This window comes from Hippoglossus hippoglossus, chromosome 3 (assembly GCF_009819705.1).
Source record: "Hippoglossus hippoglossus isolate fHipHip1 chromosome 3, fHipHip1.pri, whole genome shotgun sequence".
In the NCBI taxonomy this organism is placed as follows: Eukaryota; Metazoa; Chordata; class Actinopteri; order Pleuronectiformes; family Pleuronectidae; genus Hippoglossus; species Hippoglossus hippoglossus.
The window spans coordinates 9,458,586-9,476,820 of NC_047153.1; the positions used below are offsets into that span (position 1 = coordinate 9,458,586).

General features: G+C 39.7%; 1 protein-coding gene across 2 annotated transcripts; it reads right to left on the reverse strand.

Annotated features, from left to right (window-relative positions):
* Nucleotides 1-2,082: 2,082 nt before the first annotated feature.
* On the reverse strand, nucleotides 2,083-15,788 carry tdrd3 (tudor domain containing 3). Of its 2 annotated transcripts, none has more exons than XM_034581146.1 (14): nucleotides 15,541-15,788; nucleotides 14,528-14,612; nucleotides 12,974-13,039; nucleotides 12,133-12,293; nucleotides 10,381-10,522; nucleotides 10,137-10,208; nucleotides 7,648-7,797; nucleotides 7,050-7,202; nucleotides 6,181-6,361; nucleotides 5,360-5,485; nucleotides 3,943-4,886; nucleotides 3,221-3,346; nucleotides 2,965-3,104; nucleotides 2,083-2,210 (listed from the first exon to the last, which is right to left on the reverse strand). In XM_034581146.1, exons 1-13 carry the CDS (start codon nucleotides 15,576-15,578, stop codon nucleotides 2,988-2,990), a joined length of 2,361 nt encoding a protein of 786 aa, XP_034437037.1. In that variant the 5' UTR covers nucleotides 15,579-15,788; the 3' UTR covers nucleotides 2,083-2,210; nucleotides 2,965-2,987. The 2 variants fall into 2 exon arrangements, with proteins under 2 accessions (XP_034437037.1, XP_034437036.1); XM_034581145.1 differs by having other exon boundaries at nucleotides 5,360-5,487; nucleotides 6,177-6,361; nucleotides 15,541-15,747.
* Between the last annotated feature and the right edge of the window lie 2,447 nt (nucleotides 15,789-18,235).

The following is an 18,235-nucleotide window of genomic DNA, read 5'->3' on the forward strand; positions in this document are numbered from 1 at the left end:
ACTCAAGTAAAGTACAGACAATCTACTTTAGTACAGTAACAAAGTATTTCTACTGTGTATTTGCAATATGTTGATAAAGTGGGGAATGAGCCTTGGCAGAGGTGTCCTGCCCTTTTCTTCATTAAAACCATGTGTTGGGGTGAAAGTTGTATGTGTGGCTGATCCCTATCTATTTACTGCTCATGACCTTAAGGTGTTTTAGCGTTAAAAGGTCTCAATGTCCATCACAGGGGTGGAACATATAATAAGACACACACAGTCACACCTAAAGGCAATTTCAGAGTCACCAGTTCCCTCTGGACTGCAGGAAGAGCATGTTTGTCCAATTTTGAACCCGTGACCCTTTTCCGCTGGGAGGAGGCAGCAAAGCCACTGAGCAATCGTGCGACCATCCCATAATCCAATTTGAATGGAGATACAATCAAACTGAAGCGGACTGTACTAAAACCCATCAAGCCTAAACATTGAAGAGCGACTTGCTGCCCCGGTGCTCCCACACTAAATCCTGTCATGTCGAATCCAGTCATAAGATTGTTTGTGAAACACTGGATCACTTGGAGCATATCTAACCACAGAGGGTCGACGTGTCACAGGAAAACAGGCACAGCACTTGGAGCTTCAGATTTACTGTGATCACAGCGTTAACAAGATTGTATCAACTGCGCAGTTACATAAACACAGAAAAACAAGATGCAATCTAATCTCTCCTGCCAGCTTCCACGGCCTTTCGCTTTCTTTGGTCTAATGTTTCCTTTTATAAAAGGAGCAAAATATCATGTTATCCCAACACTGCTCCACTGGATCCCCCCCCCCTCACTGTTAACTATGGCTTCATGAATATCACACAAGGAACAGTGAGTATCAGCTCTCACTGAAACAGTTACGGACAGGTTTTCTTAAAGACTCTCCTGAACTAGCATTTGAACAAACAAGAAATTATAATTACTTATTCATGATGTAACATTTTTCGTCTTAGTTTTTGTGTTGTCACCCATGTTTCACTCGTTTATCTCCCGCATACAACAGCTATGAACATTTTCTATTTGTTAAAAATCGGTTTCCACCCTTCAACCCAGGGCCTCAAGATTTGCCCCTATCATAATGTTGTGTTTGAGTCTAATGACTATGGGACCTCGGGGCTTCCGTCCAATGTTTGTCGTGTCTTGACATTTCACAGAGAAATATATTCAATATGAAATGGGCTTAATTCCTCGGACTGAAATATCACCGTTCATCTGATTGAAAATCAATCCTTTTATGATGATGTGGCCAGTGTCACAGCCAGTCCCCGAGAGCGCTTTCAACAGCTTCACTTTCAGTTCCTTCCTAACGGATAGGTTTCCATATTACCAGCCGTTAATTATTCATCTGCGCTCACTTGGCGTCTCGGTTGGAAAATAAAGCAAATCCTCTGGCCCAGTGGTACAGAATAGCACGGTGACCTCTGCGCTGAACCCCGGGGCATTGTCCCTTCGTCTCCTGCTGTTGGTAACAGTGAAACTGGAGCTGAGGAGGAGATTATTTCTTGATGTGTAAAACTTGTCTCTCGCACGGCTCGGGTCCGCAAAACAGCCAGCACATTGGTGCGTGTGCAGAGCTTGAAGAGCCAGGTACAGTCCCTTTTGTAATGTGCAAAATGATATCTCTGCAGTGTAACCATCTCTATTACAGGGGGAAGAGATTGTCTTACCCTCTGGATTTGCTTCAGAGAGCACAACAAACGAGCTCGAGCCGCTTTCCTGTCCACTCACACTACGTCTGTCCACCACAGGAGAGATAACAAAAGTAAGACATAATTTGGAAGCAGATTTTAAAACATTTCCAAGTAATGACATAACTACCATCATGAAATTAAAAACAAAAGCGTGAGAGGTTGCTTTTTCTGCACCGCATTAGTTTATTCATAATTTGAATTTAATAATTAAAAATAAGACATTAAAACAAAGTAGCTACATACCATAATAACAGTTTATTTGAATGTATCCATTTAACAAACCTTCACAACATATACAGTAGATATGTCTTCAACAAAAACAACAGGTGCTCATGTCAGTTTTATTTTTTTCCCCTTGTATTTTTGCATGAGGTCCAAGCCCTTAGAAGAGTTCTTCATGTCCTGACAGTGTGTACACTTAAAAATTCAGGAAGCACTCAGGATTGTTGCAGAAAGTGACACGATCTCCGTCGTGGAAGGGTGTGGGACAAGCACACTAATGGATAGAGGGAAAGAAAGAATTAATCATTTTTGAATTTTGAGGCCATCTCAGTGAACTGCTGCAGACCTTGTGAAATGGCTTTTACACAATGCACGAGCAGAAATAGTCAAAGTTAAAATTAGTATATAAACTTCTTTTACATACAAATGATTAATCAATAGGTTCTATTATGCATTATAAGCAGATAATAATGCAAAGACCAGGTTACAAACCACTTTCTCTACAGTCTATACCATAGACTGTATATAAGGATGGACAACACCCTCTGGAGCTTAAGCCAAAATATCCTGGAAAGGACATTAGTGATCGGGGCATGGAGCTGTGGTATCAAGGTCCCGCTGATCCATGGGCTTGACTAAATGTGTCAGTCTCAGCTGTCAATCATGATGCCCCGCCCATTTGTAATATATTCAAATAACTAATGAAAACCCAAATTAGCTGAAAATAAACAATTCAACAATCAACGACCTAAAATGCCAGAAACCGTCTTTGAAAAAATTTGACTTTTCAGTTCGGTCCATGTCCCATCCACTAACATGGAGAGATAGGGTTCATGACCTATAATGCAGGCAGCCTTTGGCTTCACTTTCGGGAAGCTGGCATGCTGTCTGTCTTTCTACACAGTCTAAACTTACCAAAATAAAAATAGAAATGTTCCATATAAAATATAGAGGTGGTGTTCACACTGTGTACTCACACTGACGTTACATATGTCATTATTAATGGACACAGTTCAATATTTATTTACCTGCCAGTGCAAACACAGACACATCAATCTCGTGCCCTGGGTGGCTGGTAGTACTGCTGCGTGGGTCTCGTTCGTCTCGGCTGTCCATCTCCCCCACGGCGGAACTCCAGTGAACTGTCATAGAAACCATCATCTTCCTCCTGCAATTGTACATTCAATATGTTCACACGTCATTCATAGTTCCTCAGTTTTCCATACACGTTGTGATCTTGAGTGATGAATGATAAAAAGCTATTAATATTTTCTTTTGTCTTACCAATGAATCAGGAGCAATAGGTTTAATGTTATACAGCAGAACCTCTTCACAGTTTCCGTAATCGCTAAACACGACCACGGCTGTGGAGCCCGATGGATGCACAGCATCTATTCTGGCATGGTAGAACTTCACAGGCACACACACAACCACAGACAGAAACAAACAGAAATCATTATCAGCAATTATTTCAATTCAAACAAATCTAAGATGCCGTCAACACTGACTGAGCGAAAATGAGCCATAATTGCTCTAATTATTTTTTTACGTCATTAAACGTACTGACTGTCAAACAAGCATGAGGCAAAGAAAAGAAAATACATTTGACATTTCTCTCCACAGTGTCAGTCTTAGTGAACTGACTCTTTAACTGGTTTAGTTGTTAATTCTAATGTTGACACAAATGTGGGTCTCAGTTGCTCAATCTGCAGTAGTTTCTGTGGACTCACTGAGCTCACATATGGAAGCAGCTTTTAATTCAGTGAAGTTTTTCTAACTTTGTTTAAAGTAAGTTGAAAGCATAAATATAGGCCTGGATAAAATTAATAAAAACATTATCAAGGTAAAAAAGTATATATTGCCATTTATCTTGATAAATGTCCCATTATTATTTCTAACATTAAAGACAGATTTTTGATCCTTGTTGTTGTTATATTTATCAGCCCAACCAACTTCTTTCAACAATTTTCAGCTATAGCTATGTTACCCATCCAGCAATGACATACCTTGCCATCTTCCCAGTAGAGAGCCAGACACCGGTCTCCAGGTTTCCAAGCCTGTTCCACAACATAACCTTTCTCTGATCCTCTGGCACCTTGACCCCGGCCTTGTCCTGACCTTCTTTTAGGTCCGAAGTTGTTAGAAGGGGCTTTCCTGGAGGGAGGCTCCCTGTTGGGGGGACACGATGCGTTTGTTGGCTTGATTGGCCCAGTTCTTTTGTGTTCCATATCTCCATTTTGGAAATTATTAGGATCCACTGTGATGAACCGGATATCCTGTGGTGACCCCACTTCTTGGGTCACCCCTGAGCTTCCTCCCTTGAAGTTGAGTGGTCCACCTGCCCTTTGTCGATCGTAGTATTCTGAGTTTGGCCGGTCAGTCTTCCCCTTCCTCCTGCTGTTGTTGGGTTCTTCAATTCTGTCTGTACGCTTATTACCTACTCTTCCATCCACCTCAATGTCTGCAGGATCATTCTGTTTAGGCGAGGGTATATCGTCTTTAAACCCTCTCCTGTGAGATGGTCCAGCCATGTTCCCACCATCTCCATTTCTGGGTCTCTGGTTGTAAGAGCCACTGAACTCCATCTGCTGTTGAGGTTCTTTTGAACGAGTGCAAGTCATCGCAAGAGGAGGAGGAAAAATCTGCTCATCTCGCATCTCCCTCCTTTCAAATTGCGATCTGTCTGACGTCCCTCGTGACCATCTCTCCTGGCTCTTCCAGTGCTGAGGCTGAGCTGATGTTTGGGAGGTGGTAGAGTTAGAGAGAGGCTCCTGGCCTGGTTTAGGAAAATCAGTGTCCCTGTGGAAGCGAGGTGGTCGGTCATTCCTTTGTTGCCTATGGTCATAATGTGAGGAGAACTTGGTTTGAGATGAGTCCTTCGAGTAATAGTCCGTGTTGGAGAAATTTGCTTTAAACTCATGATGTCTCGGAGGTGCCTGGTTCTTTGGCTCTGAGGAAACAAGCCGAAGAAGGGCAGTGTGAAAAATATGGCAAAACAATATTGGCATAAATAACAAAAACAATGTTAACAAGATCACATTCCCATCCACCATTGTTATTTAATGAAGATAAAAGGTTGTTAAAAGACAAAACAAAAGCATGAAGGGAACACAAATAAATAAAAGATCAGAATATCAGCAGTGGAATCACCAAATCATAAAATATTCAGTCAAACAGAATCAAATATTGAAATATAAAGCAGCATTGGTGCTGCAAGCCCTGATTTTAGACATTTAGAGAACACAGCGTTAATTCCCCTCAGCTCAAGATAGCCAGATAACCATCTGTCTGAAACCAATCATGATACTGTATGTTAATGGTCTGTTAACAACTGGTCTGAAAAAGAGTAACAACATCACCCATATTTTCAAAATCATGGAATACTGAGGTAGTGAAGGATGAATCCTGAACTGGTTCACTCACCATCGATGGAGAAAACTCCCATCTTAGATTCCAGGAAGTCAAACAGTGTGCTCGGACCAGATGGTCTTCCCCCTCCTCCCTCCTCCTCATCTTCATTTCTGGACCGGCCTCTTCCTCTTCCTCTGCCTGGGAAGAACCCAAAAATAAAGTCATGTTGACCCAATTAGAGGAGTTTGATCAATGACACTGGATGTTTGAATGTGTACACCCCCTCGCATCTGCAGCCAAAGAAAGTGTGAAAAGGCTGTGTGTGTGTGTTTGGGTGTCTGTGTTTGTGTGTAAACGAATAATTATGCTGACTGCAAACAGTAATATAGACACACGTAAACATGTAATCTTACAAGATTACATGAATTTGAAAATATTTATGTTCTGACTGAGGATCCAGGTCTGCAGCATCAATAAAAGCTTTAAAAACAGCCCCTCTTCACACTCAAAGAACCAAATGATTAAAATCAGTCAGTTGTTCGGTAGTTCAGCGTGATGGAAGTTCAAGCTGCTGCAGGTTCACTATCAATATTGAAACTAATACAAAACGATGACTGCAGGTAATGTAGAATATCCATCTGAAACCTTGCTGTGTGCTGGGAAAACAGTCGGCGGGAAAGCGTGTATGCAATTTGTGGTAAATGGACTAAAACAAGCAAAACGGCCACTGTGCACCTTTAATTAGCCTGTAGGTGATTTTTCCCCCTGCATTAAAAGGACCTCTACATCACCCCCCCAATCTCACTCTTACTCTGTAGGAATAGTTTCCAGCTATGAGGTGATTTTTCAAGCCAAAAAGAGCAGTGGGCATGCGTGTGTGCGTATGTAACTACCTCTGGGTTGGGGCTTGATAGGCTCAGCTACCACAGGGGCAGCAGGTCTGCTTCCACAAGATCCAGTCAGTAGGCAGTTTAGTGCCACTTCTAGATTGTTGTTATTATCCATCAGAGCCAGTCGAGCAGCCTCCCTGTTAAAGCCCATCTCAATGAGGTCTCTCAGCGCATATTCATCCACCTACACACACACACAACATTATGTAATATTAGACACAGAAGTAAGAGTCAGTGTGAAAGAGAGAGAGGGACAGCTGAATGAACTGAGGAAAAAATTGATTCACAAAGAACGTACTCTTTTAAAAGGGTCATACAAGTGCACTGTATCAATTTCAGTTTGTAATTACATTAGCATTACTCAATTACTACAGAACTAGTTTTCATGAAATTTTGTGAAGGGGTCAGGCATGATCCAATGAGAAGCCCGTTAAAGTTTGGAGTCTGCCCTGATTAAGAAGCAGATTTTTTTTTACTTTCTTTAACATGGTGAGATCGTGCATTAGCCTTGACGGGGGCTTGCTCTCTCCTAGCTCCCTATAAGGGTTGGATTATTATTAGGTTCAATTCCCAAAGCCCAAAACTACAATACCCTGTTCCATCCTATTCACTGTATATATTTAGCTACAAGCTGTGTTCAGCCCACAAACTGGCAGGTTACAACACAAAGCTACAACCAATAGGTTGGAAAACCTGACCAGACCTCCACTTGTTTTTTGGATTTCAACAATATCGTAACCAAAAATGAATGCAGAGGAGGCTCCAAAGTTTGAATTGCTTTGAGACAGTGAATGGAGGCTGAGGTAAAACCTTCCCTTTTAACACACAGGCTTAAATTGTTTCACAGGTTTGGACAAAGTTTGTCTTCTCACCAGCTCTCTGTAATTTTCATCCTGTCTGCTTTCGGGTCTTTCAACCCTGTCGTCTCGTCTCCTCTGCTGGTACGAGTCTCTGCCCCGGGAGAAGGAAGCAGCGCTGGATAAATTACTGCCTGCATTTCCTCCACCTCCAAATGTGCGGGGACCCTAACAAGGGAAAGAACATTAGGATCAATAGAGCTGCAGGCTTGGATGAAAAAAGAAAGCAGGCACAAGAAGCAGAACTTTGTCGCTGACTATACAATTATGATTTTTAATTTGAGCAGTTGCTTGAATGTCAAAGGCAAACAAGGTTAAGGGGAATGCCAATAAGGAACATCTCTTTTTAAATAGAGGACAAATTGTTTGTACAAAATATGCAATTGGTATAAGAAACAGCAAAATCTGTTAACAAGGCAACAAGAGAGGTCCTGAAAACCAAATGTTCAATGTTTAAGGAGGGAAATTAAAGACAAACTAAAAATATCATTACAATTTGTTACATGAGTCTATTACATATCAGTATAACAGTAAAGTAAATTGAGTCACAATACATTGCAAGATAAAGCAAACAATTACAAAATGTTAAAATAAATTGAATAAATGCTTTTACCTCTTTGGTCTTGGCCACCTCAGCGATGGCTGCTGTCCGTTGCTTTTCAAACTCATCGTTCTCGTCAGCGCTTTTGAACACATTGAGAGTCTGCAGGGTTTTCCTCTGGTCGAGGTCTCTGCTGTCCACTTCATCCTTCCTTGCACATTTCTACAGGGAGAAAACAGAGAGTCCAACTCATTCATGTAATGCCCCTTAACAAAATAATCAATTCAATTGACAATATTCACATATTTGCAAAATAACGTTAGCTACCTCCGGTGTTTAAAATATACTACAAGATTTTATTTTTGTAGCATACAAAAACCCCAAAGCTGCCTCCTAGCTCACAGTTCATGTTTACAAACTTAACTGTGAACTGAGTTTCAGAAGCATTGACTTTGAAGGAATGAAATGGACACTCAACACTTTGTGACTGCACCAGGAGGATGATTCAATACGAGAAGTCGTCAACGGAAGGGAGCAATGACCTTTGGTCAAGAGCAGGTTCGCCATCTTTTTGTTGTGTTGGCAATCCCAGAGGGGTAATGGGCGGCGAGATTAACAAGCCAGAGGGGACTTATCTGAAGAGAAGGAATGTGGACAGCTGATAAAAAAGATGCCAAATGTATCAGGTGTTAAGAGGATGGTTCACCCCAATTATAACTAAAAGGACGTTATCACAATCACTCTGGTACCTGGTGGGACCTCAACAACAGATTCTTTGGATTTTATTTGCTCAGGTTTTGACATCACAGACACCGAGATTTCTGTAACATTGCTGTAGACGTCGACTATTTCATATATTCTAGATAAAACAGTGGCCAAAGATGATCGTCCATGAGCTCTGTAGATTAGACCAAGGCACTGGCACACACTGATTCTGAAAGTGATGACTACCTTTGGCAAGGAGGTTACATTTTCATCTGCATTTGTTTGTCTGTCTTTTAGCAGGAAAAACTACTGGATGGATTAGCATGAAACTTGGTGGAAGGAAGCAGTATGGGTGAGGGAAGAACACATAAAATTCTAATTTGGGTGGGGATCCAGATCAGGGGTCGGACCCAGGATTTCCCCCCCATTTCCTTAACATGGTGAGAAGGGTGTTTCTCAACATTTTTTAAAGAATTCTCAGAATAATTTATGGATGTTGAATAAAAATCAGGCATGTTTAGGAGACTGCTATTTATGAGTGTTCAATTTGGTGAGGATCCAAATAAAATCCTGACCTAGTGAATTTAAATGTGGTTTCAGAGAACCTAACACTTCACTGGTGAACATATTATGGAGTCATGAGGCAAATAATTGTATTTTCTGCTGAAATATACAATAAATTAAACTGTTCAGGGAAAGAAAATGCCCGGTGAAAACCAGCCAACTCATCTCACTTTTAAAAATTCCTGCTGTGAATTGTAGAAGTGGGAGCTTAATGCTGTGAGAATGCTTCCAAGTAGCAGGAACTTGGGAGACATTGAACTGACCGACTGTATAGCCAAGTAAAATGCAGGCACAGACTGTAAGATAATCTGATTCAGAGCGCCGATATTATATGTAACAACGCAACGCAGTCATCAAATTAACAGTAAGAGGAGTGACCCAGCATTACAAACATAGCAAAGCTGAAAATCTAGAGAATATTGAAAAATAACTATTCTAACTTTAGAAAGCTTGAGCAAATGTGGAATGAAGAGTGAGGGGAAATCCCCAAATCCAAGTGGCAAGCTGATCCGGATGATTCCCACTCTGAAACTTGCCCAGGGAGAATTGACTCAGGCTGAGTAGTTTGCGAATGAGAAATTACTATATTTACTTTTTTGTAGATAGTACTAATGTGCAAAACCATTTGAGATTAAAGGTGGTTTAATTCTCTCTGTTTGCACTTAGTTATTCTTTTCAAAACAAATAGTGTATAGATACAAATTGTTAGACACTATGATGATATGGATGAAGTGGATATCTGCAGCATATAATTTATTTGTGATTGTGCTTTGGAGGCCTGATTATCATCTTTGACAAGTTTAATCTCATCTCTCCATTTCTACAAATTACAACAGACTTTTATTTTAATACAAATGCAACACATTAACATCATTATGTTTGGGAAGAAAAACAGCTGACATTGAACTGCTTGTAACATGTGTGGTTGGACAACAAAGCAGAAATTAAAATGCAGTCATGCATTTTAATGATTCATGATGACTAACAATTACCTCAGGAAGATCAGAGAGATCGTTGCCAAGAACAGGGACATCAAGGCCCACTCCTGGAGCCAAGCCTGGGTTCGACCACACGCATTTCTGAGCGCTTATTGTTATTCATCAGTTGCCTCCGATTTCCATTAAATCACCACTGAAACCTCCTCCTTAAATATGCATCATCCTGATCACCTTATTTCTGTTATTGTATTTTACATCTGCTTGTCCGGTTTGTTGTCTTCTTCTTGAGTTCATATAAGAGAAGCTCTTTGTAACTTTTGTTTTAAAATGTACTCTTCTTATATTTGTTCTCACCTGACCGAATTGCACAAAGGGAGGAGGTCCTCCTTCTGCTCCGATGTGATTCCTGCTGTGCTTGGCCAGACTCTGCAGGTTGAAAGATAAAAGGGACATCATTATTAAAAACCAGGAAAATTAATTATGCCAGAAAAAATTATGGCAGACTGCTAGTGCCTTTAATGCCGATCTGAAATGATCACCAATATATGAATTCCATTTTTTTTAAGTAGCTGAGGCATCATAAGACGACGACCCTCACCCTTTGCAGCTCCCATTTCTCCACCATGTGATAAACCTCTCCTCCAAGGACGGAGATTTTTGAGTCATCGAGCAGCAAAAGACCATTTTTAACTTGGAGAGTTCCAAGGAGCTTCACCTTTGTTCCAGGAGGGGTGTTAAGGCTGAAAAGCAACAAAAAAAAATCCAATAAAAAGTTATTTATGAAAGGAAGGCTCATATTTTTAACAAACACTTAAATGTTCAACGCATTCAAGGGCACCAGACATTATAACTGCATATACAGCCCCACATCCTTTTGCCTCTCCCATACCACTTTATAAATGACATGGCTCAGTTCCAGGGGATGGGTGGCCAGGCTACGAGAGCCTATTAATAATCCCAGCTGCTCACCCATCCTCATGGTAAATTAAAAGCCCCTCTATCTCATGAGGCCTGATAAGGCCTCTGCCTCTCTCATTAGGAAAGCACAGGGACTTAGAGGGATTTCCAGCTACTGATGCCGGATGCCAAAGCAACAATTAGGGATTTCACTCCAAACCTCTGGAATAGATGCTCACAGCCTCATGACAGTGGCAAATGCAGAAATGAGGCATTCTTGATCCTTGATTCAATCACGCACAAACGCATGCATCCAGTTCTACAAACGCACTATTCACCCTTCTCTGATCAATGTTTGTGCTTAATTCTTAATTGTCATCCCTCTGTACCAGTCTCACACACTGAACAGTTCCTGTAATCCATCCCATCCTTTGCCACTCACTTATGGCCTCTGGCACACTAAGGCGGACACTTTCATAAGAAACACTAACCACCACTGTTGGTAGCCAGTGTGTGTGAGACGTTCATAAAGAGGGGATTTGTTCTGTTCTCTCCTCTCTTCCCATCAGGAAGTCAAGGCCCATATTCTGGCCACTCCACCTGTACAGACTGGCTAGTCACCATGGCAGCAGTCGCCAAGGCCACCGTTGCTGGGATGGAGATGTAATTAAGGCTTGGAATTGTTAGATCAGCTGCCACCACGTGTAAATTGCAGATAAATGGAAAATTGAGGCATGTGGTGGGGTGAGAGTGTTGACAAGGAGGTGAAGGAAAAGGATATGTGCAGAATATCACACATTTGCTTTTAATATACCAGATCCTGACTTAATAGAACCTGCTTTGCATCTGTGTAGCTAATAGATGTACGTTTTTAGTGATGTTTAAAATTTATGAGGCTTCAAAGCTTTAGTGACAATTACCAGAGAAAAAGTTAAGCTTTGAGGATTTCCCAAAGTCGCTGTAGATTTGCAACATTCCTTTTTTTGTGAGTTTTTCTGGCATTTGACCTTTTAGGGGTTAACTTCACAAGCATCTGGAAGTTATTCCAGATGCTTGACTTTTTTGACATCTTGCGCGTGTTGTTGAAACTTGTGAGGCCGTCAAGTGCTGCATGTCCAAGTAACGGTGCTGATAACTGTAGACGAGTGATGTGATGCATAACATTATCTTAATATTTACTGTCTTTGCCATTTCTTATTTAACAAGCTATTGCATTAAAAAAAAAAGAAGAAAAAAAGCATGATTGAAATACAGATTTGGAGCTTTACACATTAGAGTCAGGACTAAATTTTCATTTTAAATGTTTTTATTTTTAAAAAGGAGGAAACTAATGTGATTTTTAACCATTATTAAACAGGGATATTAACTTCCCAAACAACTACAACACACCACATCCTGCTATTTGCACTAAACCTAATTATTCCTAAATGCCACCAAAGTGTTGTATAGGTACCTGATCTTAGACAGGTGTTTAAACTCCAGTCCAACACAGGTGGTGTGCCCATCTGTCATTTGGAGGCGCAGGATTCGCGGTGCGCCCTGGGACTCCTCATGGTCTTTAGGAGCCGAGATGTTCCTCACCTTCTGCACCTGGAGAACACATGGACCGTCCAACTGGCCATGTGCAGGAGACAGCAGATGAATAATGGCTTCGGAGGCAAATCAACAGCATGTGGGGGAGGATTGCTAAAGCAAAATACGAGCATAAACTAAGGCACAATTAAAATAACTCTAATCATTAAGTGTACCTGTGTCAGCACAGGTGTATTTATTCCTCTGAGCTCCTTCGTGGCTTTTCTTAATGTCACAATGACCATGATCTTTAAAGCCAACTGCTGGTTCTTGACACTAAAATGTCTATATAATACTTAAATCTATATGTAATGTAGTTTTAGAAGCTCAAATGACATTCACTGTTTTATGCATATTGAATATTGTATAAAGCACAGTGCGGAGTGTCAGTGTATGACCAGGGTGACCATCTTATTCTAAGCCTGGGGGAGGCTGGGATAAGCTCACAAAAAAATTACACGTTTTAATTAGATGTTTTAATCCTGTGACAATATTTGGAATATTTATTCTCTTCAGTTTCACAGGTGTAAAGCAGTTTGTTGATCCTTGTTTGTTGGTGTGTTAGAGCCATCTAGTGGAACTAGTGGGAACTGCATTTCACATGTCGGGTCTGTACCGACTTGCAGCTGTGAAAGAACACATTGACCAAAACGCATCACCCCAATCAAGGTTTCATAAATGTAGCACTGCAATGGCCACATAACATGTTCTGTACCCCTCACCTTCTCAGTTCTTCCACTGTTGATATCAGATGGTAGAAATTTCCTTCCAGTAGACCTAAGATCATTCTGCAAAGGAAAGAGTGCTTAGTGTAAAATAAATAATGTGACAGGTGTAATGAAATTAAACAGTTTAAGTAAAGAAAGAGGGACACTGTAACTGTACTGAGATTTCACTGATTTTAAGGGACTGCAAGCTAGAGTCCTAATTTATTACATGTTGGCTCAACCACTAATAGATCCAAGTGCAGCGGAAGATCTTTTGGAAGCAAATCAAACCAAAACTTAAAGGTCAAGGCTTTAACAGTAAATGCACTGTATGTTCTGCACTTGTCAGGTACTACAGGGTCCATTAAGCAGAATTATAGTCTATTTTAATTTTTTTTACCCACACACTTAAAAGAAATTGCTGGTTCAATGACGGTCTGTGGTTCTTCTTTGCTTAATTTAATTTATTGTGTTTTTGTCACTCGTCTGTCTATATAACTCTTTCGGTGTATAATAATAACAATAGTTATAATCATTAAAAACTTTGTATTGCAACTTTTATAGCATAAAATGCAGCTCACAGTACATGACAAAAAGGGTCATTCAAAGAACAACAGATGGTTTAAAACAATAAACCATAAAGCAATAAGACAATAAAACATTACCATCTTGAAAAGTTGAACAACATAAAATCATAAAAAAACACTGATGATATAATTAAATGTTGGACAAAACATAAGTTTTGAGCATCTTCTTGAAAATATCCACAGAGGGTGTTTTCCTAATATGTTGTGAGATTATGTTCCACATCTTTGGTGCACAACTACAAAATGTTGCCTCAGCGTTCTTTTGTTCTGTTTGTATGTGGCACATTTAGCAAGCCAGCATTAAAGGGACAGTTCACTCAAAAATGAAAATCCACTCATTATCTACTCACCACTATGCCGATGGAGGGGTGGGTGAAGTATTTGAGTCCACAAAACCTTTTAGCGGACTAAGCTAACAAACAGTTTGGAACCAAATCCAGTTTGAAAGATATAAAAGAACTAGAACGTTTTTGGCTTTAAGAATGAGTAAAAGTTTTCAAATCTATCCTCAACATCATGGGTAGCCAATCAAATTATGCTAATTCCAACGAAATAATATTTTAACTAATCATAATGATTACATTATATGCTGTCGTGAAAATGTATAGGTAGGTTGGTAATGGACTGGATTTAGCTACTTGATCATAGAAGACTGTTTGATATTAGGGGGCACTAAACTATTCTATTTTATTATCTACTATAAAATACTAAATATATGAAACATACTTAACTTCCACAGAGAATTTCAAAGCCAGTTTAAAATTGAGCACAGTAAGATATGTCTATTTCATTAGCAATTATGTCTACATCAGTTTCCTGTACATCTGAAAAGCAATAAATATCTAATAAAATACCTCAAACTTTCATAACCATCTCCCTGAACAGTTTACAACCCATAGCTGAATGTCGCCTCACATAAATACAGACTCACCATACGCTATAAATATATATGTACAATTTTAAATCTGGTATTCAAACTTACATCAAGTGCAATGCGAATGATGTCGCTGTGTGTTACTTTCTCAGCAGATCCTTTCAGCTCTGCTATGCCTTCATCACTGAGGTACCTGAAACGATGACACACAGGGTGGAGACAGTTTCAAGCACTGTGGTAGGTTTTAAAAGATTCAACAAGTTATGTACCTGACCAGCGCAGTTTCATCACAAGAAATATTGATGAGACCGTGAATTTAACACTTCTCACAATTTGGTTATCCCCAAAATGAGGCGTGACAACAATGTTGGAACTTTGAATCGCGAGAATATAAAATAAGTTAATTCCTCCACGTGATGCGACGTTATGAAGTATAACCAAGACATTATGTAGAGGCAGGAGGACGAGTGATGCAGAGTTAATCCCTCAGCATCTCTGGACAGATTATATCATGTATCCACTGACAGGACAAACTCAGAAGCAACGTTAATTGTCTATGAATTTAGGCCTTTTCTAAAACTAGATAATACACAACATTATACTCAAATTGTATTTCTGATATTAACAAGTGTGCAAAACTGTGATTATACACGTGTTTAGATGTTTTCTAGACTAAGTTGGCCCACAATCAGCTTTCTGATAAAGATGTTATGTCGTTAAACGTGCTGACGACCAGTTCGGACTTCCAAAGAATTCCCAGCATGCATTTCACTTCGGGCACAATTCAAACCAGTCCCTCCACTTATATAATTGATCAATATTTACATGTAATGGTTTTCAGTCGTTAGTTAACATTAAGTGTATCGCCAGTGGTTTACAGAAGGTAAAAGCATGCTAAGTGAGCTAGCTAACGTTATTTATCTCGCTAGCTACTTAGTTAGCAGCCCGCTCATTCGCTCCAGGGGGAACTAAATCACTGTGCCACGATACACGCAACTTTTAAATTGTACTTTTTAAAACTGTAATGCAAAGACACAACAATTCCATTTACTAGCCAACCAGCAATCTGGCTCCCTCAGTGAGTTAGCTAGCTAGATGACGTTAGCCACCATGCTACCTACCAGCCCTCTTTCGTCAGGGAATCTGTCAACTCGGTCATTTTTCGTGTGAAACGTGTGAAGCACAGCGACACCGGGAGGTTTTACAACGAGCTCATGTGCACCACGACTATCTGCTGGTGGTTGTGAGAGACATTATTCTGCTCCTGACAACCGCTGAGCTGCTAACGTGAGACCCGAACGCGACCCGACGTCACATGCGTCACCAGACCGAGAGACGTAAGTATGGCGCGCCGTGAGGGACAAAACACATTTCGGATTCAGAATCGGGGTTTTTATTGCCTAGCAGCAGGTTTACACATACAAGGAATTTGCTGTGGTGTATTTGTGCAAGTTTAAATATAAAAAATATATAAAAGTAGGAAACAAAATTAAATATCTATAAATACTATCAGAACCAGGGAGGGATTGTGCAAAACCTTGTAAGTAAACACTACAGACTGGATTGTGCAAAGTATTTCATATTTTCTTTTATATACAGTCTATGGTTAGATCCTAGTGTACCCCTGTACTGGAGTCCCTGACCAGCTCCCCATTTAAAGGTTCCCAAGTTCCAGGCTCTTAGGAGGTTTACTCAAAAAGAATTCACTAAAACTTATTTAAGCTGGTGGCGAGGAGACACACCTATAGCTTCTAAATGCCTTCATCCAAGCGTCTACCCTGCTTCCACTGAGAAAGTATTAATTCTGAATAGCCATGTGAGAAAAAATAGTCTTTCAGTCACGCCTGTTAACGGCAGCTCTCCTCTTATAATCTGTGCACTTGGAAGTTGCCAGGAAATTGGCTTTGCAAGCCCCAAGGATCTGTTCAAAAAATAGTTAGAATAGTAGAGTAGAATAGTAGAATCAGTAAGTTGTCGCCACAGTAATCCATTTACTGTCACACTGAGAGCATGAAGACTCATCTGAGGATGGAGTGATCTGTAGGGCTCCGGTTGAAATATGTCTGTGGAAAACACTGTCAGATATCCTGTGGTAAATGAAATCATCATATTGGAAGGTTTTCCAAACTCACCGTATAAACATGACTTTTGGAATTTGGTGTTTAACATAGGGAATTGCATGTGTTTTAGTATTTAAGACATTTCACTGCAGTCCCCACTCGTTCATCTAGTTGTTGAATTTACTTTGAACTAGACAAACTCACTCCAAATCTATAGCCAACGTTGTTATTTGGCATCTATCAGAGATCCTTCCCTTTGGTGGTAACTATATACATTAAAGTGTACAAAATAAAATAACTTTATGTATTTGAATTACGTATTAAATTTCCATGTTACTTTTTTACATAACTTCAATGTAAAGGGTCATATTTAACGAAGTGTTTTCTATCATGTTGAGCTGGTGTGAATAAATCAAACAACTTTAAAATGATTTGATTAAATAATGTTACTTAACTTATACATGAATATATACATTAAACGTTCATTTAATTAAATTACTCTCAAGTTATTTGATTTATTTCACACTAACTCAACATGATAGAAAACATTTCAATAATGTGACCCTTTACATTGAACTTATGTAATTGAATTACATAAAGTCAAAAATAATTGTTAAAATAAAAGCCCTTTTTATTATAATGAACCTTACTGATATCCATAAATGAATGTTGGAAATGTTTAGAGCAAATCTGCCTATGCCTTCTACATCATTAGTAATCCTGTTAATGTCTAAGTGCACAACCACCATTATCGTTCTGTGTGCTCACGGGTAAATTGTGTACATATAAATTAAGAGAGCAGGTAATTGAAAGTCCATGTTGGAGTTGTCTCACTTTAATGTTCTTTTATTTAGAGAAGAAGATTATGTTTGTGTATTTTTAATCCCCTGTTTTACATCCATAGGGCAATTTTGGCTAATGTGGGAGAAATGTAATTCCTCTTTTTAACTTTTGCGGAAGACCCTTAAACGTACAAGGGATATTCTCCATCTTGTCGTATGTTCTAAAACTTACATTTTTATTATGTGCTCAGGAAGCCATCCCAACCAAGTTCAATGTGTCCACATCTACCAGTTCTGGCCCAGGCGTTAAGCAACACACTTTCGGTATAGTTCGGGGACTAGAAGTCCAAGTGGGCCATCAAGATGAGTGGTCTTTGAGGGCCCATCTGCAGCCTGCCCTCGCTCCACCAGTAAACTTTAGACGCATACGAGTGTAAAAATGCACCCCAGTGACAAGCTTAAGTGCCTGGCCTTCTCTGACTGGACAGCTGTAGCAGAAATGTCAGTGGGATAGAAACAACTGTTTAGTTAGTCACTTTACCTCTGCTTTGTTAGAGACAACTCATTTGTGCCGTTAGACTGTTTTCTTCTCCATTTATTTTCATATCTGTGTAAATAGCAGTCTGGTGCAGTGGGTAGAAAACTACAGAGTTTATTTAACATGCAGTATATCCAAGTTACATAATTTCGTATTCACTTTAAGCAGTGTATGGATTTGCACATATTGTTAGAGATGTGTGTGTGTAGGTTTTAAATGCAGTATCTGAATTAGCCTGTTGAGCTAACTCTGGCTTATTTACAGTCATTTTGCTGTTGATTAATGAGCATTGTCCCTGTCAAATAAACAAATAAATCAAATCAAATCAAATTATTCTGTGAATTACATACAACTGAGAATAATGTAAAGCATTAAAAATCTAAATTTGAAAACTTCTTACATTTCGTTTCAAATTTGATCAACTGAACTTTGCTGT